This window comes from Carcharodon carcharias, chromosome 16, assembly GCF_017639515.1.
Source record: "Carcharodon carcharias isolate sCarCar2 chromosome 16, sCarCar2.pri, whole genome shotgun sequence".
NCBI classification, from domain to species: domain Eukaryota; kingdom Metazoa; phylum Chordata; class Chondrichthyes; order Lamniformes; family Lamnidae; genus Carcharodon; species Carcharodon carcharias.
The window spans coordinates 13463824-13488564 of NC_054482.1; the positions used below are offsets into that span (position 1 = coordinate 13463824).

Below are 24741 nucleotides of genomic sequence, written 5' to 3' on the forward strand. Positions count from 1 at the left end.
AAGGAATTGACTATGGTACCCCAATCTAACTAAAAAAAATAGTTGTGTATATTTTTTAAAGCCATTTCCAGTGATTTAAAGTTGATCACAGGTGATGGATTGAATCTGTTAAAATGTTTATATTTTTTGTGATCAACCCATTTTCAGTTATATTAGTACAATTTTTACAAAGTTTCCACTCTTAAATATTTAATCTTCTTTAATACAATTTAATAAGAAAAATTAAATTTTAAAATGCTGCCTGAATGCACAGGTTCATGGCCATTCAACCATGTGCAAATGAGTTTGAATGAAAACCTAGGGAAAAATAAACTTTCGAGATGACCACAATTTGTGCTGGAATCACCAATTTCACCCAAAGCAGAAACTCGACCAGCTCAAGTTTTACCGTAGAAACACATAGATACTCTGGTACTGTTAAATGCATATCATTACTACGCAACTCAATGTGTTACATCATTAACATCTGAACATAAGAAAGGCATTACTGAGGTACCGCTGCATGTATGACATTGCTGAAAGACATGATGCTTTGAATGATTTAATTCTGGTTGGGAAAGGTTCACACTACTGTGGAATATTGCTTGCACAATCATAATCACGCACAGAGAAACATGCACATCAGTGTCATCAAAGTAACATTACACAACTGTAATTAACATGCAGAAAAGGGTAGGAATAGACCACATCCAACCCATAAGTGCCCACCCCTTCCACTAGCTAGTGTGACCACTTGCACCACAGTTGTTGACCTCTAATTACCTTGCTGTCCAGTAATAAGGTTGGCCTATGATTTTCATGGAAACAAATGTTTGCTTTATTTGATGGGTATTGGTGTCTCAATTGTATTTTACCCAACGAAATAATATTGAACTGGTGTCTGTTTGCTTTAAGATGAAAATGACAAAGCGAGTTGCTATCATCGGGGCTGGTGCTAGTGGCCTAACTTGTATAAAGTGCTGTTTGGATGAAGACTTGGAGCCTGTCTGCTTTGAGAGGAGCAATGACATTGGAGGGCTCTGGAATCTTCAGGTACGCTCTGGTGTTTGAGAGGGTTTCATTTGGTGTGATTGAAAGCCAGTGTTCCAACCCCATCCCTTTCTGCCCACACCATTCAATTCAAGGTGGGTCTGACCCCAAACAATAATAAAACTTTATTTATGAATTGTATATAGTCTTACCTCCCCCATTCTAGACCCATCGTGCTGCCTGAAAAGCAGTAAAATACCAGGATCCCAATGCACTGACTGAAGACTAAACAAAGATATAAATTCCATGTCCAACAATGATCCAACTCTAAAGTTCATAAAAGGAGAGGATTTCTTATACTGTTTGGCCTTGATGCTGCATGCTATGTAACTCCAATGGGGTGTCAAGCAGGGTGTAAACATTGCTCAAGGGACTTCCTCAGTACAAATTGTGCACTCCAACCACTGCACTCAGTTTTTTTTTTAAATTACTGGCGACAAGCAGAACTTTTGTTAGCAGAGCTCCCTCACCACAGATCCAGAAACTGCATTAGACATCTCAGCTTGATCACAGACTGGTGATGCATTGTAATCCCAGCCATAAACAGAAATATTTCACTGAATACAAGTTGACGCCATTCCATTAAGACCAACCCCAGTATCTCTTGCATCAAGAGACAAACTCTTAAAAGTCAAGGAATTTGGCACATAAATGATGAGTTGCTTTATATTTTTAAACAATACAGATTGACAGTTATATAACAGGTCACAGCTCTTTTCAAAAGCTATATTACTGCCTTACAGAAAATATTTAGACCAACTGGTGTATGCCTTTGTTTATATGCCACCCAAGCCTCTTCCCACCCCTATTCACCTATTTCTCTCCCTCTCTCATGTCTTTATCTAGCTTCACTTAAATGCATCCACACTATTGACCTTAACTGCTCCTTGCGATTGTGAATTCCATATCCTAATCACTCTCTGCATAAAGATGATTCACCTGAATTCCCTGTTGGATTTATTAGTGGCTATCTTGTTCTATGACCCAGAAATGGGAACATCCTCTCTCTGTCTACCTTATTAAAACTTTTCACAATGCCAAAGACTTTCTATAACATCACCCCTCAGCATTCTCTTTTCTAGACATGCTCAACATGCCCACCTTCTGCTCGGCAACAGACAATAAGGCCAGTAGAATGCTTAACTATTAAAGACAATACATTAGAGAAGTTGTGATTTAAACTCTATAGTGTTCATCGCAGAATACACCTAGAATATTCTGGTCACTGAGAAGCAAGCGAATTCGAGCACTGGAGGCAGACAGAGAAGAGCTAAGAGGCTGATGCCTGGTGTTGAGTTGGGAGGCAAGTCTGCAGAAATTGGGCATATCATGCTTGAAAGCAGGCATCTAAGAGGTGACTTTATCGAGGTATGTAAGTTTGTAAACAGTGGGCGCGGGTTGGAGGAAGGTAAGCAAATCTGGAAAATTACTTTTAAGTTGCAAGCAAGGCAAAGGGCCACAAATTCAAATTAGTAACAGGCAAATTTAGGATTGATATCAGGAAGTTATTCTTCTCCAAAATTTAAATTAAGGGGGATATTTTGGAATATTATTGTACATGGTTTGCATAAAATGCAGCAAAAATCCGACAAGTTATTTTTTCAATTTTTTTTGTTCAGGAAAATGTAACAGATGGCAGAGCCAGCATCTATAAATCATTGATCATCAACACTTCCAAGGAGATGATGTGCTTCAGCGACTTTCCAGTTCCTGAAGATTACCCAAACTACATGCATAACTCTAGGATTCTGGACTACTTCCGCTTTTATGCTAAGCACTTCAATCTGTTGAAATATGTAAAGTTCAAGGTAAGAGTTACATCTGTTTTCTACAAATTGCAGCACGTGCACGTGACACAGTCATCTTGAGGCTGGTTCTCCCTGGGGGCGCTGATGAAATTGCTCACTCTGAGATCAGTGGCTCAATGGATGCGTTTCTTTTGTACACGCTTGCTGCAGGTGGCCCCAATAGCAGTCTTCATGCCCTGTCTACAGTCTTTGACACAGTTGACCACATCAACCTCCTCCAACACCTTTCCACTGAAATCCAACGAAATGGAATGGCATTCACCTTGTTCTATTCTTATCTATCTAATCATAGCTTGCAATGGTTTCCCTTCCTGCTGCCACACCGTTACTTCTGGTGTCCTCAAGAATCTAACCTTGGCCCTCTCCTATTTCTCATCTAAGTGCTGCCCCTCAGTGACATCATCTGAAAGCACAGCTTTAGTTTTCACATGTACACTGACACCACCCAGCTCTACCTTACCATCACCTCTCTTGACTCCTCCACTGTTGCTATTTATTGGACTGCTTCTCTGATGTCCAGCACGGAATGAACAGAAATTTCCTCCCATTCAATATTAGGAAGATCAGACCCATTGTTTTCAGTCCCTGTTCCAAACTTTGTTCTGGAGCTACCATCCCTCTCCCTGGCGACAGTCTGAGATTAAACTGGACTGTTCACAACCTTGGTGTCAGATTTGACCCTGAAATGAGCTTCCAACCACGTAGTTGCATCATCAATAAGACCACCTGTTTCCATCTCCTCCATAACACCATCCAACTTCATCCCTGTCTCAGCTCACCTGCTGCTGAAACCCTCATTCATGCCTCTGGACTTGATTATTCCAACACACTCCTGGTTGGTCTCCCACATTCTATCCGCCTTAAACTTGAGTGCATACAAAACTCTGCTGCCTGTTTTCTAATTCACACTAAGCCCCATTAACCTTTTGCCCCCCTGTGCTCGCTGACTTACATTAGCTCCCAGTCAAGTAACATCTTGATTTTAAAATTCTCATATTGGTTTTGAAATCTCTCTTTTCTCTTGCCTTTCTCTGTCTCTGTTACCTCCACCAGCCCTTGAGATATCTGTACTCATTTGATCCTGGCCTCTTGAGCATTGTCGCTTTTCATCGCTCCAACATTAGTGGCTGTGCCTTCAATTGCCTAGGCCCTAAACCCTGGAATTCTCCCTCCTCTAGACCACCCTGTCTCTCTTTCCTCCTTTAAGATGTTCCTTAAGCTCTACCTCTTTAACCAAGCTCCTGGTCTTCTGATTCGATATCTCCTTATGTGGCTCAGTGTCATTTTTATACTGCTCTTATGAAATGCATTGGTGCATTTTATTTCAGAGGGGCTACCTTGTAATGGAATCCATGATTTCAAAGCATGTATTTTTTAAAGACAGACCAGACTGAGCAGGGAAACTGACCCTCCCAGCTTCTAAGGAAATGAAAACTGAAACTGTGATTGGAAACCAAAACTTCTAGGGAGACAGAACCTGGTTGAAAGATATAAAAGGACACAGATCAACCCGAGCTCAGAAGGAGCAGTTGATGAGTCCATTTGTGCAGTTCAGGCAACCTGAAGAAGGTTGAAGATAACATTGAAGATGGTGGATCTACACCATCCAGACCGAGTTGAGGAGTTTCTGCAGACGTGTGCCATTTATGGTGAAGATTGTGCCCCTAGAACTCGAGTTGGTTTTGCGCAACCAAGATGGTTGCGGTGGTTGGAGATCAATCATCTCAGTTCCAAGACATCACTGCAGGAGTCCCTCAGGGTACTGTCCTCGGTGCAACCATCTTCAGCTGCTTCATCCACTACCTTTTTCCATTGTAAGGTCAGAAGGGGGGATGTTTGCTGATGATTGCACAATGTTCAGCAACGTTCACAACTCCTCAGATACTGAAGCCGTCCATTCCAAATGCTGCAAGACCTAGACAATAACCAGGCTTGGGCTGACAAGTGGCAAGTAACATTGTGCCACACAAGTGCTAAGCAATGACCATCTCCAACAAGAGAGAATCCAACCATCACCCCTTGACATTCAGTGGCATTACCCACTATCAGCATCCTGGGGGTTGACCAGAAATGGAACCGGACTAGCCATATAAATACTGTGGTCACAAGAGCAAGTCAGAGGCTAGGTATTCTGTGGTGAGTAACCCACCTACTGACTCCCCAAAGTCTGTCCACCATCTACAAGGGACAAGTCAGGAGTGCGATGGAATACTCTTCACTTGCCGGGATGAGTGCAGTTCCAACAACACTCGAAGCTTGACACCATCCTGGACACCCCTTCACAAACGTTCACTCCCTCCATCATCGATGGAACAGTAGCAGCAGTGTGTACCATCTACAGGATGTACTGCAGGAATTCACCAAGGCTCCTTAGGCAGCACCTTCCAAACCCATGACCACTACCATCTAGAAGGACAAGGGCAGCAGACACATGGGAACACCACCACCTGGAAGTTACCCTCCAAGTCGCTTGCCATCTTGACTTGGAACTATTTTGCCATTCCTTCACTGCAGTTGTGTCAAAATCCTGGAATTCCTTCCCTAACGGCACTATTGGTGGACATACACCACAGGGACTGCAGCGGTTCAAGAAGGCAGCTCACCACCACCTTCTCGAGTGCAATAGTAACAGGCAATAAATACTGGCCTAGCCTTCGATGCCCATATCCCGTAAATGAATAATAAAAAAGCTGTCAACTGCGGATCAGGCTAGGAGGAGGAGCTGAAATTCTTCACAAGGAACTCAGAGTTTTGGAGGAGTTTGTGACTGAATTTGATCTATACACTGGTTGGACTGCTGAGCCAAAATCGTAAGATCTGTCTTAGTTGTTTCTGCCATTGATTGTGTAATTTATAATTTATAATTGACCATGATTTGCCTGTTAATTCATGTTTAACTAATGGTGATTCTGGGTTGTAGGGTATCGATGATAGTATTTAGTGCTTGCTTTATTTTACCCTTGTATAGTGAAAATTCTTCTGTTTTCAAACCGTGGAATCTTGCGGCTTCATTCTTTAGGTAAATAATTGGGGTTTTGGATTTCTTCTCTTTAAAAAAAAGTTACTGGTCTCTTCTGAGATCATAATAATGTAAATATAAGTTGTCTGAAATCGCCCTGCAACATGGAATTGGCAAGGAGTAGTGAGCCAGCAGAACAATAATCTGATGAATGTAAGGTTCAGGTCTGCTGGTAGCATGTGGCTCAATGCTGCAACAGCCTCAGTTTGTAAAATGAAGCCTCCACAGATACCTCTGCTTAGCCAGATGCAAGTTTCTGCCTGTGTGCTTTTGGTGTGTGCATGGTGGTTGCCACGTACTTCTGGTGTAACCATACCAGCCTGGCCTCCCTGTGTTGCTTCTCCTGCATAAAGACATGAATAAAAGAGAGGAAACTCTGAGAAGATAAAAAGCACAAAGATATTTTTAATGTCTTTATTATGAAAATCACATGACCTGTCACCTGTAGACTATTCGTTGTTGAATGCATCCATACAATTGTTACATTTCTGACCCAGCTGGCCATTCTCGGACTGAACCAGGCTGTTGCAACCTTGATGTTCCATTTGTTCCTGAGCTGAGTTTCCAACCCCATGTCCTCTGCATCACAGAGAGTGCATACTACTACCTCTGCAACCTCTCCTGTTTGTAGCCAATCTGCCACTGGAGCATTTAATTTTGTCACCTCCAGCCTCGACTACGTCAAGGTTCTCCTGGCTGACCTCCTCCTTCGGTTCATGTAAAACTTTGCTGCTGATATCCTATTCTGTACATGCCCCAGTCACCCAATACTCATGTCCTTGCTGTCCTATGTCAGCTCCCGGTCCCTCAACACCTGAGGAATCTAATATTATCATCCCTGTAATAACGTCCCTTCGTGGCCTTCCTTCCCTACCTCTCTATTGCTTTAATCTACTGTAAAGAAGATAATAGTTGTAAGGATTTTGTTTAAGGGAGGGGGTGGCAGGGAAGGAGTTCCAGACAGCAGAGGCAATGTGGTGCAAAGAGCAGCCATATGGCGAAGTGAAGAACACCAAGTAGGCTGGTGTTAGAGAACTGGAGACTGCATAAATAATGCGAACACAGAGGCGATCACAGATTCAGAGGGATTTGAAGGTGAGCACAAGAATCTTAAATTCATTTATCTGCGACACACAAATCAGTGGGCTTGGCAGTTTCGTGACAAATGTGTGGTTGACCTTTATAATAATAAATGTTAACATTCTTTTCAGATATTGCCTTTTCAAATTCATCTGTAGCCAGTATTGTTGGGTCTGCCACAGCTTTTTCCGCAGCTTAAGAATGCTCAAAGTATGAAAGGATTTAAAATGTTGAGCTGTCCCGATCCAAAATGAGTGTACCAAGGAAAATAATGTTTTAAATGAAACACGCAGAACTAGCTTTGCTTTTCTTGCTCTCGTGACTCCAACCTGGTACAAAAGCAAAATACTGCAGATACTGGAAATCTGAAATAAAAACAGAAAATGCTGGGAAAACTCAGCAGGTCTGGCAGCATCTGCGGGGAGAGAGAAACAGAGTTAAGGTTTCGAGTCCGTACGACTCTTCAGAGCCATACAGTCTCGAAATGTTAACTCTGCTTCTCTCTCCACAGATACTGCCAGACCTGCTGAGTTAACATTTCGAGACCGTATGGCTCTGAAGAGTCGTACGGACTCGAAACCTTAACTCTGTTTCTCTCTCCCCGCAGATGCTGCTAGACCTGCTGAGGTTTCCCAGCATTTTCCGATTTTGTTTCAGATTTCCAGCATCCGCAGTATTTTGCTTTTATCTTAATTCTTTAGGTCGATGGCCTTTTATCATAACTCTAATCTAGTGCCTGTGTAAAATGTCCCGTTTTGCTCTTCTGCCTGAACTGGGACCCATTGTGACTACAGCATGATTGATACCTGTTCTGCCTTCTGTATCAGGTGAACGGCAAACTCTATTTTTGCAAAATTGTGATGGTTACTTTGAAAATAGGATTAAAGTCAGCAAGGTGTTTGCAGTTAAGGGGATTTTTCCCCTTTTGCTGTCAATCAAGATTCACATTCCTTGCTGTAACATATGGGAATTCCCAGAGGTTGTGAATGCTGTATTCTGAGTTACTGATCTTAGCTGGGAAATCAGGGAGTCACTGAGCAGCCCACACTGCCCTCTCACATCACCAACTCCTGGGACAGATGTTGTCACTGAAAATAGTTCTGAGGTGGCACCTCTCAAAAAAAAACATCCAAAAATAGAGCGGGGAGTCATATTGGGCTGGGACAGCATTGTCATAATGTTCACTTTGCTGCTGATGGAAACTCATTGAAACCATTCATTGTCTTAGTAGGTCAGGGCCTCACCATTACAATACTTGGAAACAAAATTGGGGAGCAAATGGACTCAGTTTTAAAACAAAATAACTTTGGCTGTCATTCTAAGAAGTCCAACATCCAACTCAAAAGATGGACTGTGTGGCTCAAACATAGGCAGCTGGGCAGCATAAGCAAATCACTTATTCAGGGAACCAGACATGCCTTGGGGTATCCAACAAAAAATGCAGGAGATTAAAAAGGATGAAGTCTAGAAAAATAACAGCATGATTTTATTTAATTCAAGCCATGTTGAAGTTCCCTTTTGTTCTGTACCTTGTTCTGATCATAGATTCCTATAGGAAATTGCAGGGCAAATTTAGCAATAATGTTCCCAAATTGTTCTCTTCCCCCACCCCCCCCCATTCCATTCCTGTAGACAAGCGTGTGCAGCATAACAAAGCGGGTGGATTTCTCCTCCACGGGACAGTGGGATGTTGTGACGATAGATGGTGAGGGCAGCTCGGAATCAGCTATTTTCGATGCCATTCTGATCTGTACTGGTCACCATGTCGACCCCCATTTACCTCTGGATTCCTTTCCTGGTGAGTTGGTCATGAGAATGTTCATCAATAAATCACATGTCGAGGGTGTTCATCTGCGGGGGAGAAAAATATACAGAGTACAGCACGTTCCATAACATGTTACAGGGTATCAAAAGAATAGACTTTCATTTATATGGCACCCTTAATGGCCTTAGGACACCCCAAAAATCTACAACCAATTACATATTTTTTTTAAAAAGCATGGTCACTGTTGTAATGGAGAAAATGCAATAGCTAATTTGCTCAATAGCAAGCTCCCACAAACAACATTGTGATAATGACCAGGCCTTTGATAACATGCCACATATTAAACTAATGAAATAAGGCCAGAGCATGCAGAATGAGGGGCCAGTTTTAGAATGGATAGTTAGCTGGCTGCAAGGCAGAAAACAGAGCATAGGGGTAAAGGGTAGTTATTCAGAGTGTTAGAAGGTGGGAAGCAGTGTCTCACAAGAATCATGCCAGGGACACAGGGAGTGTACAATTTATGTTAAAGATTTAGACGTTGGGATCAAAAACACAATTTCTAAATTTGCAGGTGACGACAAATTGGGAGGTACAGTTGATAATGAGGAAAACTGCAATAAACACTGTCAGGAAACTTGCAAAATGGGCATATAATTGCAAATGAATTTCAACACAGTTAAGGGTGCGGTATTTCATTTTGTTAATAAAAGGAAGGAGGTTAAATATTACTTGGAAAATAATCTAAATAGGTTGGGGAACAAAAGGAAACTGGGAATGCAATTAGACAAATCAATGGGTGTTGTGACATGGGTCAATTAGGCCACAACAAAGGTAAACCAAGCACTAAGGTGTATTTCTAGAGGGATAGAATTGAAAAGGAGAGTAGTCACATGAAACTTGTAACAAGCCTGTGTTATATTACATTTGGAGAATTGTACAGTTCATTTGCTATATTGTAATAAAAAGGGATAGAGGCACTGGGAGGGTGCAAAACAGGTTTACAAGAATGATACCAGAACTACAAAGTGATACCCATCAGGAAAGAGTGAACAGTCTCTTCTCACTTGAAACTGGAAGGGTGACCTAATAGATGTCTTCAAAGCCGTGAAAGAATTTGCTGGAGTAGCCAGCGTTTGCACTTCTGAAAGAGCAAAACTAGAAGCCATCAAAATAAGATCATCACAAAGAAATCATATAGGGACTTCAGAAGAAACTTATTTACCCAGAATGTGGAACTCAGTAACACAGGAGTAGTTGAGGTGAATAGTATACAGGAATTTAAGGGGAAGCTAAATCAGCATATGAGGGAGAAGGGAATGAGGGTTATGTTGATAGTTTGTTGAGGAAGGCTGAGAGGAGTCTCAAGTAGAGCGTAATGCTTGCATGGACTTGTTGGGCTGAATGGCCTATGTAGATATTGGACAGGAATCCCATGCTGCTGTTCAAAATAGTGCCTTGGGATCTTTTACATCCACTCGAGAGAACAGACTGTCCTCAGCTTAATGTCTCATCTGACAGATGGCAACTCCAGCAGTGCAGAATTCCCTCAGTATTACACTGGTGTGTCAGCCTAGACTTTTGTGCTCAAGTCCCAAGAGTGGGAATTGAACTCTCAATATTCTGGCAGAGGCAAATTGCTACCACTGAGTCACGATTGATATATATTCATGATCTAGATCTTGGTGTGCAGGGGACTGTTTCAAAGTTTGTGGACAATTCAAAACTTGAAAGCATTGTAAACTGAGAAGAACAGTATAGAATTTCAAAAGGACATAGACAAGTTGGTGGAATGGGCAGATAGGTGCCAGATGAAGTTCAATGCAAAGAAGTGTGAGGTGAAGCATTTTGGTAGGAAGCACATGGAGAGACAATATAAAATAGGGGGTACAATTCTTGAGAGTATAGGAGCAGAGGGACCTGGGTGTATATGTGCTTGGATCATTAAAGGTGGCAGGACAGGTGGAGAGAGCAGTTAATAAAGCATACAGTATCCTGGGCTTTATTAATAGGAGGATAGAGTACAAGAGCAGGGAGGTTATGCTGAGCTTATATATGACACTAGTTAGATCTCAGCTGGAGTAGTGTGTACAGTTCTGGGCACTAAACTATGGGAATTGGAGAGAGTACAGAATAGGTTTATAAGAATGGTTCCAGTGGTTCCAGGGATGACAAACTTCAATTATGAAGATATATTGGAGAGGTTAGGACTGCTCTCCTTGGAGAGAAGGCTTAGAGGAGAGGTGTTCAAAATCATGAGGGAGCTGGATAGAGTAGGTAGGGAGAAACTATTCCTGCTCGTAAAAGGATCAAGAACGAGAGGGCACAGTTTTAAAGTGATTTGCAAAAGAAGCAAATATGTGAGAAAAAACTTTTTCACACAGCAAGAGGTTTGAGTCTGGAATGCACTGCCTGAAAGTGTGGAGGCAAGTTCAGCTGAGGCATTCAAGAGAGCATTAGGTGATTATTTGAATGATGCACTTCTGGAAGAACAATAGAGTTGGACAACATACATGGGTACAGAAAAGGCAGGAGAACGGCACTATGGCATAATGCTCATTTGGAAAGCTGATGTAGACATGATGGGCAGAATGGCATCCTTCTGTGCTGTAACAATTCTGTGATTCTGTGACTGACACTAAGGGCTGGATTTTCCCTTCCAACTTCCAATTCCTGTTTCCTACCCCCATGGGAAACAGCCAATTTTTAAAATGTAATCTTTCATGGGATGTGGGTGTCGCTGAGTGGCTTGATAAGCCATTTCAGAGGGTATTTTAAGAGTCAACCACATTGCTGTGGACCTGGAGTTACATGCAGGCCAGACCAGGTAAGGATGGCAGATTTCCTTCCCTAGAGGACATTAGTGAACCAGATGGGTTTTTACAAAACTCGATGATAGTTTCGTGGTGACCATTACTGACACTACTTTTTAATTCCAGATTTATTAACTGAATTTAAATTTCTCGGTTATAGTAGTGGGATTTGAACCCATGTTCCCAGAGTATTAACCTAGGCCTCGGGATTGCTAGTCTAGTGACATTACCACTATGCCACCATCTCCCCTGGTCCCACACTGCCCCCACCCACATTAGTATGCAGCTGGATTCCCTGTCCAAATAAGGTTGGAGGGTGGGCTCTTGAAACTGCAGGGCCAATCAGAAACCTTCCAGCTTGAGAGCTGCAGCAGGCTGCAGTAAGATGGTAGGTAACTTTAACATGAAGATGTCCTCTCATTACATTTTTTTTAGTTTTCTATTTGAAGTTTTAAAAAGCAGCCAGGCCACCACTGGGGGAGGGGCAGGATTTGGCAGGTTGGAGGTAGAACACACCCAGGCAGGCAGAGAGGGCCTATTAGTCTGCCTGGAGCACTAGCCCCCCTGCTGGGTGCCCACCTCTAGACAATTGAACTGCTTCAGTCAACCTCCTTTAACTCTGGTTAACAAAGGCTTTTAATGGCAGATTGGCTATCCACTCAAGGCGGGGGGGGGGCCCTAAAAATTCAGACCTAAGTATTTGACTCTTCTTCAGGTTTGTTATAACCTCAACAAGAGGAGAGATCTGCCTTACTCAGAATAGATAGAGAGTATATTATTCCATATCTAAAAACTTCATAATTTCTTGTTGGTTTTTGACTGTCAATAAAGTTGTAGCTATGTTCTTGCAATCCGTTATTTCGCAGGCAGTGATAGTGGTAGGGGTATTCAAGATCCTGAGGGGTATAGACAGGGTAAATAGTGAGATACTGTTCCTTCTCAAGAGAGCATCAAGAACTAGAGGGCACAGATTCAAAATAATGGGCAAAAGGAGTAGAAATGATGTGAGGAAAAAATTTTTTACCCAAAGGGTGGTTGGAGTCTGAAATGAACTTCCAGAGAGGGTGGTGGAGGCAGGTTCGATTGAGGTATTCAAAAGGGAATTGGATTGCTATCTGAAAAGAGAATGTACAAGGTTATAGGGATAAGATAGGGGAGTGGAATTAGGTAGAAGCTCATTCAGCAAGCCAGTGCAAACTCGATGGGCTGAATGGCCTCCTTCTGCACTGTAAAGATTCTGATTCTGTGATTTTGAAGTAAGCAACAAATTTTCAGTGGGAGGCATTTTTTTACTGCACCTTCCATTTGTATTAATGAACAAATCAAAATAATCAGATTTGAATTAAAAATGGTACACTGTTGAAACATTCATTGAAGAACAGTGTAGGGCCAGACTTGTCTCTGGATAAAAAACGGGGACCTGAAGGTACTAGAACGTTAGGGTGGACTTTTCAACCAGCTGTCCAGTTCTAAAATTGGTTTTGCAGACAGTGTCATAGATTAATATAAAGGTAGAATCAGAGAATGGTTACTGCACAGGAGGCCATTCAGCCCATCATATCTGCAAGAGCAACTCAGCTAGTCTCATTCCCCCTCCCTCTCCCCGTAACCCTATAAATTTTGTCTCTTCAGGTGCTTATCCAAATACCCTCTGAAAGCTCTGCCTGCACCAACTTGGGGAGGGGGTAGGGGGGAAGTGGGTGGGGGGGGGGGGGGTGGGTGGGAGGGATGGAGGGCAGTGCATTCCAGATCTTAAACACTCACTGCATAAAAACATTTTTCCTCATCTGCCAATCATTTTTAAACAGTGTCCTCCGCCAACTGGAATAGTTTCTCCCTATCTATTCTGCCTATACAACTAATGATTTGAATGTCTCCATCAAATCTTCTCTTAACATTGTCTTCACCCACTGGTGGTCTGAATTTTGCAGTCAGCAGTGAAGCAATAGCACTCGTCACTGTCCTGAGATATTTGCCCACAATGACCCTAGCACGCTATCACCTTTCCTGGCCTCAGTTTGAACCCGGTGCCAAGTCATGGAGATCTCCAGGCATCGAGCAACAATGATCTCATCGAGCAAGTTAAGCAGCCAATCACAGTAAAGTATTCTCACGTCAAACCAGGAAGGTAATAGCAGTAAAATGATTCACTGTTGAGTTTTAAATTTTACAGATAGTGAAAAAAATGATTAGGACGTGCACATGGACATAAGCTAGAAGCTAAAATCTCCTAAACAAACTTTATGTTTTATTTAAATGAGAAATTTCATGGGGACATGTGATATAGAACATATAAAACGTACTCTTTCAAGACCAGTGAGGCTATTTAGCAGTAATCATGAGCATAGTATACTGTTTAAAAATTCAGTTACATATCATTCAACAATGTGTAACTTCTTCAAAGGTTTTTACAGTGAGACTAAAAGCATAAAAGAGTCGAAGTTTTCATCGGCTCAATGATTTCTAATTGATAAGCATTCTGGACAGCAACTTCTGGATCTCAACGTGCAGCTGCACATGTGCAGAGTTCAGAAGTTGCTGCTATTTTCAGAGTAGTAACTGACAGTTTCACCATCATTAATATTGCAAAATCTGGGCCAGCAGATCAAAAATGAGGTCTATTAAGGAGGAATATCCTAAAATTAAAGTTCATAATACAGAAGAAAACAAAAAATACAAAAAAGCAGGGAAGAGAAGCAAATCAGGGACACTAGAAGGATAAATGGACAGTACATAAAAAAGATAAATAGAAAGCAGAGGGGATAGCTTCAAAAAGAGATGGAATTGCATTGTAGAAAACACAATGTCAAGAGATATGTACCAGATTTTGCATCTGCCTTTTGAGAAGTAAATGAAGGAGAAAGACAAAGACTGGAGGAGGATGTTGGGGGAGCATGAATTCATGTTGAGAAGGAAACTACTAAAAGCACCTTTAAGGCTGATGTGTCACCAGGATAAGTCTACCCCAGGTAGACAGAAGCTGATCAATCACAGCATTTGAGCAGGAGTTAAATAAAGGGCAAAAATATTAAAGGGAATAGGAAAAGAATAAGGTATTTGAATTGGATTGATAGAGAAGCCAGTATCTGCAGATACGATGAGGCAAATAGCTTCCTCCTGTGCTGAAATTGATTATGACTATTTCCTGCACAGACACAAACACACAAATTCTTTTAGTCTGTTTATATCGAGATTATTACCAGACAGAATTATGTATTGAGCAATTAACATTCCTTTGGCTTTCTCTCTCTCATTTTTAACTAGGCATAGAAAAGTTCAAGGGTCAATACATGCACAGTAAGGAATATAAAGGACCCCTGATGTTTGAAGGAAAGAAAGTGGTAATAATTGGAATTGGAAACTCCGGGGGTGACCTTGCAGTTGAAATCAGTCGACATGCTAAACAGGTAAGGATCAACTCATAATAAAGGTATCTCACCTTTCACAATTGTTGAACATGGTTACTGCCTGTAAAAGAATCAACTAGCTTTCGCTGAAACTTTGTCTGTCACCTGCTACTATTCCAAACCTGATCTGTTATAACCTGCTTTGACAGCACTTCTTCTCTACCCCACTTCTTGTCACATGGCACAAAGCTACATAGTAAACAATGATGTCCGGAATGTGACAACAAATAACAATGGATAATTACATAGGAACAAGATGACATAATCCTAAAATTAGAGTCAGTCCATTCAATATTGATGTTAGGAGACATTTCTTCTGAAGATAGTGGCGGAAGTGGGTGGTAGAACTCACTTGGGGTGGACCATTCAGCACCTCAAGCCTGTCCACTATTCAATAAGATCATAGCTGCTGTTCTCTTAACTCCATCACCTACCTTGGCTCTCCAACCTTTTTTAACCCTTATCTAGCAAAAATATATCTATCTCCAATTTTAAATTCCTAATGAAGCTCGCATCTATTTTTTTTTGGAGAGAGAGAGTTCTACCACCCACTTCTGCCACTCTCTGCAGAAGAAATGTCTCCTAACATCACTGCTGAATGGACTGACTAATTTTAGGATTATGTCGTCTTGTCCTAGACTCTTTCATCAGCAGAAAAAATACTCTCTCTCCGCCCCATCAATTCCTTTCAAAATCCCAACTACCTCAACCAAATCACTAGGCTAATTTATGTGATCTCTTTCACAATTTAACCCTTGGAACCAGTGTTTTCTCTGAACTGCGTGGGTGCATGGCTGTGATCAAGCAGTGGTCCTTTGAAGATGCGCACTGCACCGCTACAGGGCAATCTTAAAGAGACTGTGCAGTACAACAAATGGGCCGCACATAGCAAGGAGAAATTAGAAGGAATGTTGCTTGGAGTCCTGGTAACATTTTGTGGAATCAGCACTGCACTCTTTCCAAGACAAGTATATAATTGCCAAGGGTGTGGCACAGTACTCAAGATGTGATCTAATTATTGTGTATGGGAATGGAAAATATGTATTCCGAGGAAACTATTGGAAGCTAAATCTCTGTAGTTAAATGTAGAAAGAAAGTAATAACTAGAATGGCCGCTTGGTTTGTGTTGTCATTATCTTAAATTCACAGGATGCAATGAGGCATCCACCATTTATCCAGATTCAGGAAAGTAAGGATTAGTATGAATTGGCCAGGTTTAGAGATTAAAAAGAAAAGCTACAAATGCTAAAAACCTGAAATAAAGGCAGAAAATGACAGAAATAAGCAGATTAGAAGAAAGACAGTTTGTGACCCAGTTTCTACATCTGTGTTCACCGTTTGTGAAAAACTCTCTCAATTCACTTACAACTGCACTTTCAAAACCCAAATTGCATAGACTTTGACCCTCCATTCACCACAGTATTTCTGACCCTCTATCCTAGCAAACTACCATCACATCTCCAATTTCACCTTCCTCTCCAAAGCCTATGAGGCTACCAAATCAGTGCCCATCTTTCCTGGTGTTCCATGTTTGAATCCCTCCAATCAGGTTTTCCCTTTGCACTGCACCAAAATGGCTCTTAAAGTCACAAGTAACATCCTATGTGTTTGTGACAAAGGTAAGCTTTCCATGCTCGCCCATCTCGATCTGTCTGCAGTCTTTGACATGATTGACCACATCATCCTCCTCCAAAACATCTCCACGGTTCACCAGCTTTGTGGAACTGCACTTGCCTGGTTCCATTTTTATCTATCTAACCGTAGCCAGAAAAATCCCTGCAATTGTTTCTCTTCACGCTCAGTCATTGATAACTCTCCATAAAGGTCTATCCTTGGTCCCATCCTATTTCTCATCCACGTGCTGCACCTTGGGAATGTCATCCAAAGGCACAACATCAGTTTCCAACACCCACCTCTACCTAATTACTACTTCTTCACTGTCTCTAAATTGTCAGACTGCTTGAATAACATCCAGGACTAGATAAGCAGAAATTTCCTTCAATTAAATATTGGTAGGGCTGAAGCCATTATCACCAGACCTGCCACAAACTCCATTCTCCAGCCAGTGACTCCATCCCTCTCTCAGGCTGAAGCATACTGGAGCCATGTTTAACACCGTGTTGAGCTTCCAACCACGTACCCACACCATCATCAAGATGACCTATTTTCACCTCCATAACATCGGCTGACTTCACCCCTTGCCTCAGTCCATCTGCTTCTGAAATCCTCATCATGCATTTGTAATCTCTAGACTAGACTATTTCAATGCACTTTTGGCCAGCCTTCCATGTTCCACTCTTTAGAAGACTTGAGATCATCCAAAATTCTGCTGCCCATGTCCTAACTCACACCATGTCCTGTTCAGCTGCATGCTCGCTGACTTACAATGGCTCCCAGCTAAGCACTGTCTTGATTTTACAGTTCTCATCCTTGTTTCTAAATTCCTTCCCCCCTCCATATCTCTAATCTCCTCCAGCTTCAAACTCTCCAAGATATTTTGACTCTAATTCTGGCATATTGAGAATCCCTGATTTTAACTGCTCCACTATTGGTGGCAGTTCCTTCAACTGCCAAGGCCCCGAGTTCTAGGATTCCCTCCTTAACCCTCACTGCCTCTCTTATCTCCATTTAGAAACCCCTTAAAACCCACCTCTTTGATCAAACTTTTGGTTATCTGCTGCATTTTCACTTATTGTAGCTCAGTGTCAAATTTTCTTTGCTCCTACGAAAAACCTTGGCACACTTATAACATGAAATGCACTATATAAATAGAAGTTGTTGTTGCAGGTCTGTTTCATGTCCTAGTTGACTCGACTTGATGCGCATTTCTAGTACAGTATTTCCTGTTTTAACCTGGGTTACACTCATTACTATGATCAGCTATTTAACAAATGTGCCCACCTTTTGTTTCAGCATTCTGAAATACTTCTACTGCATGAACAACAATTGCATAGAAAAACATCGAATTTACAGCACAAACTGGCCATTTGAGCCCAGTAGGCATAAGGGTGTTTATGCTCCACACAAGCTTCCATTGATCCCCCTTTCATCTAACCCTATCAGTATATCATTATGTTCCTTTCTCCCTCATATGGAGATGAATGCATCTCTGCTATTCACCTCTACTACTGACGATGGTAACAAGTTCCATATTTCACTGCCTGAATAAAGAAATTTCTCTGGAACTCCCGTTGAATCATCTTACATTTATGGCCCATAGTTTAAGACTCTCACAAGGGGAAACATCTTCTTGCACATCTACCCTAATAAAACCCTTAATTTCAAATTTTAACAAGGTTATTGCATCATTGGACCATTACTTTGTTTGCTCGGGCATGTCCACAGCATGGAAGATGGTCGCACACCGAAGACTTTCTGTATGGTGAGGTAGTCAGAGCCAGGCGTCCAGTAGGATGCCCAAAGCTCGGCTTCAAGGATGCTTACAAACATGACATGAAGGCCCTAGACATCAATTATCGCACGTGGGAGTCACTAGTTGATGACAGAGGAAAACGGCGACACCTCCTGTAGGCTGGTATGCACCTCCATGATGACCAGTGGCTACAGTGGCTTGGCAACTGATGCCAATGCTGAAAACAACTCTCAATGACGCTTGGAAGCTCCAAGTACAGCACTTGTGGTAGAACCTGTCTCTCAAGAATTGATCTCTTCAGCCATCAGCAAAGCAACGTCATTTGAAGACACCCCATTTGAAATGGATTGTTTGCTGCATGTCCTTCATCATCCGTAGATGGAAGGATGCCGGAACTGATTATAAATCATGATTTTAAAAAGGAGGTTTGTTAATTGAATTATGGCAAGCTGGTCTGGGACTTTTAAAGAGCAATAACTGACTCAAGAGTCAGTCTAAGAGACTAAAGAGAATGACTAAAGAGCAATAAAGTTGAAACCTATTTGACAGGAAAATGATAGGTGGTTCATGGACCAATTAAGAGGTGCCCATGACATTTCACCCATGATGTTTATATCCTTTCCAATATTCCAACAGGAGCTACTGGAGAATGATTAAAAGTGGGAAATCTAGTGAGCTTGTTTTTGCTTTCCCCCAGAATCAGTAGTACATATCTGGTTCTCCTTTGTAGAAAATAAGATACAATATTAGTGTTTAACTGTGCATGAACATGGGGAAGATTTTAAAATTCACTGTCCTTATGTTCTTGACATGTCCTGTAGGTATTTCTGAGTACAAGAAGAGGTGCCTGGATAATAAACAGAGTGGGTAAAAGAGGATTACCTGGAGACATACAATTTTCCCGTCGCATTAATGTCTTTTGGCCTTCATCTGTTATTACCTGGTATGCTGAAAGGGCCCAAAACAGTCGATTTAGTCATGCAAACTATGGCCTTCAGCCTAGCCACAGGTTTGTAGTACCTGGCAACATTCTGTTCTATGAAATTTGAACAATGTGGCATAGCTGTCTCTCTCTCCTCCTTTAAGTCACACCTTAATACCTACCTCTTTGACCAAGCTTCTGATGACCTATCCTAATGGCCCAGATTTTGTGGTCAGTGGCAAAGGAATGGCACTTGTTCTTCAATATGCTTACAACTCCCCACAGACTTTCCATGGTCTTTTGTGTGGTAACTTGCAGTTCTGAGAGATCATTTTCAGCGTGGTGCCCTCTACCTGAGGTCTGTGCTGTGTGTGAACAGGGCCAGCAATAGCACATCTCAAGAGCGTATCTCTTCACCCAATCTGATTGAAGAATCCTCATTGAGACATGCAGAGTAGAAACCAGGAAGTGTCAATTAGAATATTCATTTCAATCTAAAGCCATGTACAGAAATAGAGGGAGAAAGAAAGATGGGATTAAGAGAGATAGAGACCAAAAAAAAAATTTTTTTTAAAGTCTTCAATAATTACAATCTGAAGGAATGAGACTCCATACTTGAAAAGTAAATTTTCAGTGCCAGAGAAGTTGTTTGGCAATAATTAAGACTTGTCACATTATTTAAAGTTCACTTACACCGGAATGCACTAGTCCTAACTTTTTGTGGTGTATCTTGTTGGTAAGTATCGCAAATGCATACGCTTCATGTGTTTTTTATTAACAAGGTACTGGTGTAGCAAAAGCTGCGGAAGAGCAGCAACCTCCTGATTTCCCCATTTGACTGTGCATATGTAGATATCAGAGGTTGGTGTCTGAGTCATGCCAAAATAAAAGTGAACACTGATAGCCTTACTGTAATTCTTAATATAAAATCACTGACCCTTACTGTAATTCTTAATATAAAATCCAGGCCAATATTCCCTTACATGACTCGGTGTCAGATTTTATCTGATGATGTTCAGAGGAAATGCTTTGGGCATTTTACTGCATTAAAGAGGTTATATAAATGTGCGTTGTTTTGGGGACAGATTTTTCTTTTGGCAATTACTGGCAAATTTATATTGCTTTTTATGGTCTCCCAGCCTTCAGTCGTTTCTCCAATTACCTTCTTAACTACTTATTTTCTTAACCTGTTTTCCCTCTATTTTCTCAAGAATATCAATTATTTCCTGTAGTAATGTTCCATAGATCCTGAATGCCCTTTTGTACCTAGAATCATGGCTGCATTGTAGCCAAAGTCTGTCCTATCTTCACAAGACAAACATGCGCATATTTCCATCAGGAACAAGAGTCCTAATCTTTCCTTTTCCCTAACCCAGAGGCACTGCCACCAATTGTAGCCCTGTTACTCTGGCTCAGGTCAAGTAAATTCACACAGACCATGGAGTGAACCTGGGAACTTTCATTTTCTGTATATATCAAGCACTGACTAGATAAACTCGCTAACCTTCAGGGTATAGTTATTATTTTAAGAAAATAGTCTTGTAATAGTTGTCTCTCACCAAAGCAGATTTAGCTGATTTTATTTCCCCACTCAATTTGTTTTTCCTGGTAAAATGGTAAAAGTGTTGGTCATCAGTAAGAGTGTAGAATGTGTATCATCTAGTACCTTGCCTCAAACTCCTTCTAAGTGCCCACCTCAGTCTCAGATCTATCCTCTTCCAATTTCTGTCCTTCCTAATGGTAGCACTAAATCTGTGGTCTTCACACTTCCTGGGTTTTCACCCTCTGGGGAAATCATGTGAAGGGAACCTCCACCCTCATGACCTCCACTTAGCTGGCAATATTTGTACATTCACTGGGTGCTGCCATTTGGTACACCTGGACTGTAATTTATGAAATGTTGATGACACCACTGTATTCCAGTTGTTATTTGTGAGGTGTTACCTCTATTGCAGTTTTCTCAGCCAACATCCAACCGTCAACGATGATTTACCAAATCGCATCCTATCAGGAACGGTACTTGTGAAACCTAATGTGAAACAATTTACTGAAACTGCTGCCATCTTTGAAGACAGCACAGTGGAAGATATCGATGTTGTTGTTTTTGCAACGGGATACGCCTTCGGTTTTCCATTTCTGGATGAGTCTGTTCTTAAAGTCAACAAAAACCATGTTTCTCTCCACAAGTATGTCTTTCCACCTCAGCTGGAGCAGCCAACTCTGGCCATCATTGGCCTCGTCCAGCCATTAGGAGCTATTATGCCAATATCTGAACTTCAAGCACGTTGGGCCACAAGAATTTTTAAAGGTATGAGGATGCTTGCGTTGCTTAATATTTTTTGTCCTTCATTTTCATATGTGATTTCCATAGAGCTGAGCAAAGCAATATAATGTGTAGCAAGGTGTATTTCTGAGGTGACATCAGTATTTAGATATCTTGTTGCCAAAGTGAAGATGATTTATCTCCTTAAATGCCCCATTGGATACTGAGCTACACAGGCCAGAAGATCGCAGGTTCAATCCCCAGCGTGCAGCATGTGCTGCATTAAGCTGAACCTCTTTGGTTGTACATTTCTTTGCCTTCTCAATCGGGGGATGCAAATGGTCCCGAATTAGGAGGGACATAATTAGTCAGCAATTCCTGCTCTAGATTGCTAAGTGATGGTGAGCTCAGGAAGGACTGTGTATGGATACTGAATTAGAGCAATATTGAGTTGACCGCGTTGGCCTACCAAGTAGCTCACTGGTGTTGACTTGTCTTGAATAATACATGCAGAGTACCCTCCTGGTTGAAGGTCCAGAGGACTGTCAATAGTTAGCAGCTTCTAGAGGGAAACTGAGCGGGGAATAAATGTGATTGCTAGAGACTTTGCCAGCAGTCATTCCATCTGCTTTTAACTTATTCTTTCCGAGCTGTTCCAAATGATAGAATGGCTTAACTCTTAGGATTATCAGACTGCCACTGAATCACTAAGTTCCAATTTACCTCAATTTCTTTCTTTTTCCAACTCTGGTTTGTCCTGCAGCAAGGGCTTTGGCCCTTCACTCTAGCTTCTTAATTTAAGAAAAAACCTCGCAGTTGATGTAATGAATTCAAAGAAGGCCCTTTATCATGTGATTAATCCCTACCTTTATATCAATCCCTGGTGATTTAATCACTGGTCAAGCAGCAAGTTAAAACATATTAGTTTCTGTCAAAGACAGCACTGTGCTGCTACAAGTTGTAACTGCACTTACTTCTACAATTCTGATGAGAGAAACCTGATACCTTATGTGGAATAATGTTCTTTTACTTTCTTATTTAATTTTCCAGGTTTGGCTAAACTGCCTGCTGTCAGCACCATGATGGCAGAGATACTGGAGAAGAAAGAAAAGATGGCCAAAAGGTATTATAGTACATAGAAAACAGAATTTGCAGCACAAACAGGCCATTTGGCCCAAAGGTCTATGCCAGAGTTGATGCTCCAAACTAGGCTCCCCCTATCCTTTTATATACCCCTACAGTATTACCTTCCATTCCCTTCTCCTTTAAAGGGATCTGTGCTGCTTGTCTCAACAAACCCTTGTGGTAGTGCATCTCATATTCTAACCATTCTTTGGGTGAAAACATCTCACCTAAATTATCTAAATTACCTAAATTAACAAGCCATTGGAACAGCATAATATGAAGAAAAGGCAATATCTGGAAATGTCAGTGGCAGCTTTTATCTGATTGGTGCATTTTAAGTCAGACGTACACAATGGAGCAGTTAATAATCAAATGTATTGTATTATGTGGATTAGGGTGTCACATTGGCAGAGTTATGCAAAACAAAATTTTCTGTTAGTTGCCAGTGTGTGAATGCAGAGGGAAAATATATCAACTGCCTGGCATTGATTCAAAACTTGCATCAGCTGAACGCTGCACTATTAAATGTCTCAGAATATAGGGGTGGTCATCCTGCTGTTCAAAAGGGAGTCAGACCAGGGAAAGGAAGTGGATGCCTGTATGTGAGAGGAAAGAGAGGGAGTTTGACATCAGCAGAGACAGTGCAGGAAAGTTCTGTGGATTTGAAGTTATCTGGTAGGTATTTGGGTGACACGGTGAATTATATCCTCCAGTTTTGAACTCTTCTACAAGTGGAAACATAATCCCCTCATCTACCCCTTAGAACTCTATCAGGTCACCCCTTAGCCTTCTCTTTTCTAGAAAAAGAGCCCCAGTCTGGTCAGCCATTCCTGAAAAGTACATATGCTCAGTTCCAGTATTATTCTTGTGTATCTTTTTTCTCCCCTAGTATCTGTATATCATTGTCATAATGCAGAGATAGACTGCATTAAGTGAGGTATAACCAAGGTTCTATACAAGGTTAATAACACTTCTTTGCTTTTCAGTTCTATGGCTATGTATTTTATAATCTGTAGTGAAGATATCCCATATCGACTCACTCTCTTCATTACGTTTTACTAAATATTGTTGAAAGCACTATTTCTTCCCTCAAGTTTTTTTTATTAGCGTCAGTGGAATTTAATGAGAACACTGAGGGAATAAAATCACAAGAGAAACCTAGCACCTAGGACCTGTCAAATTCCTGAGTGGTAACACAAGAACTGTTGAAGCCCAAATGTTGAGATAATCCCAATGACAAGCCATTGGAACAGCATAATATGAAGAAAAGGCAATATCTGGAAATGTCAGTGGCAGCTTTTATCTGATTGGTGCATTTTAAGTCAGACTTACACAATGGAGCAGTTAATAATCAAATGTGTTGTATTATGTGGATTAGGGTGTCACATTGGCAGAGTTATGCAAAACAAAATTTTCTGTTAGTTGCCAGTGTGTGAATGCAGAGGGAAAATATATCAGCAGCCTGGCGTTGATTCAAAACTTGCGTCTGCTGAACGGTGCACTATTAAATGTCTCAGAATATAGGGGTGGTCATCCTGCTGTTCAAAAGGGAGTCAGGCAAGGGAAAGGAAGTGGATGCCTGTATGTGAGAGGAAAGAGAGGGAGTTTGACATCAGTAGAGACAGTGCAGGAAAGTTCTGTGGATTTGAAGTTATCTGGTAGGTATTTGGGTGACATGGTGACAAAGTGGTTAGCGCTGCAACCTCACAGCTCTAGGGACCTGGGGTGTCTGTCTGTGTAGAGTTTGCACGTTCTCCCTGTGCCTGTGTGGGTTTCCACTTGGTGCTCCAGTTTCCACCCACCATCCAACGACCTGTGCACGTGTATGTCCTGAGTGTACCCAGTGCCTACCTGGATTGGCTCTGACCGCCCCCTCCCCCACAAGCCTGAATTGGGCAAAGCTGTTCTGGAACAGTGAGTGAAGTGGTAGGTATATAAAAAAGGAAAAGCACCAGCAACACAATAGTGTGTGGAGAAGGCGATCAAAAGTCCTTACGTAACACTCAAACACTATGTGCCCCACTCTGGGCTTGCTGCTGATACCCCTAACTCCCAGGAATCCACATGCTGCATGGAAACCTGCCCAAGAGGCAGATCACTCATGTGCCTCCTGCCTTTGATCCATCCCCATGCCCACTCC

The 24741-nt window shown here is 41.6% G+C and overlaps 1 protein-coding gene across 2 annotated transcripts in view; it reads left to right on the forward strand.

Moving 5' to 3' along the window:
- LOC121289233 (flavin-containing monooxygenase 5-like) overlaps positions 1-24741 on the forward strand; it is a 40532-nt gene that overhangs the window by 12899 nt on the left and 2892 nt on the right. For both annotated transcript variants that reach the window (XM_041208458.1, XM_041208459.1), the window contains exons 2-8: positions 895-1032; positions 2649-2837; positions 8569-8734; positions 14776-14918; positions 19113-19300; positions 21169-21521; positions 22527-22599. In XM_041208458.1, coding sequence (XP_041064392.1) covers positions 895-1032; positions 2649-2837; positions 8569-8734; positions 14776-14918; positions 19113-19300; positions 21169-21521; positions 22527-22599 — 1250 coding nt within the window. The remainder of the gene's footprint in view (positions 1-894; positions 1033-2648; positions 2838-8568; positions 8735-14775; positions 14919-19112; positions 19301-21168; positions 21522-22526; positions 22600-24741) is intronic.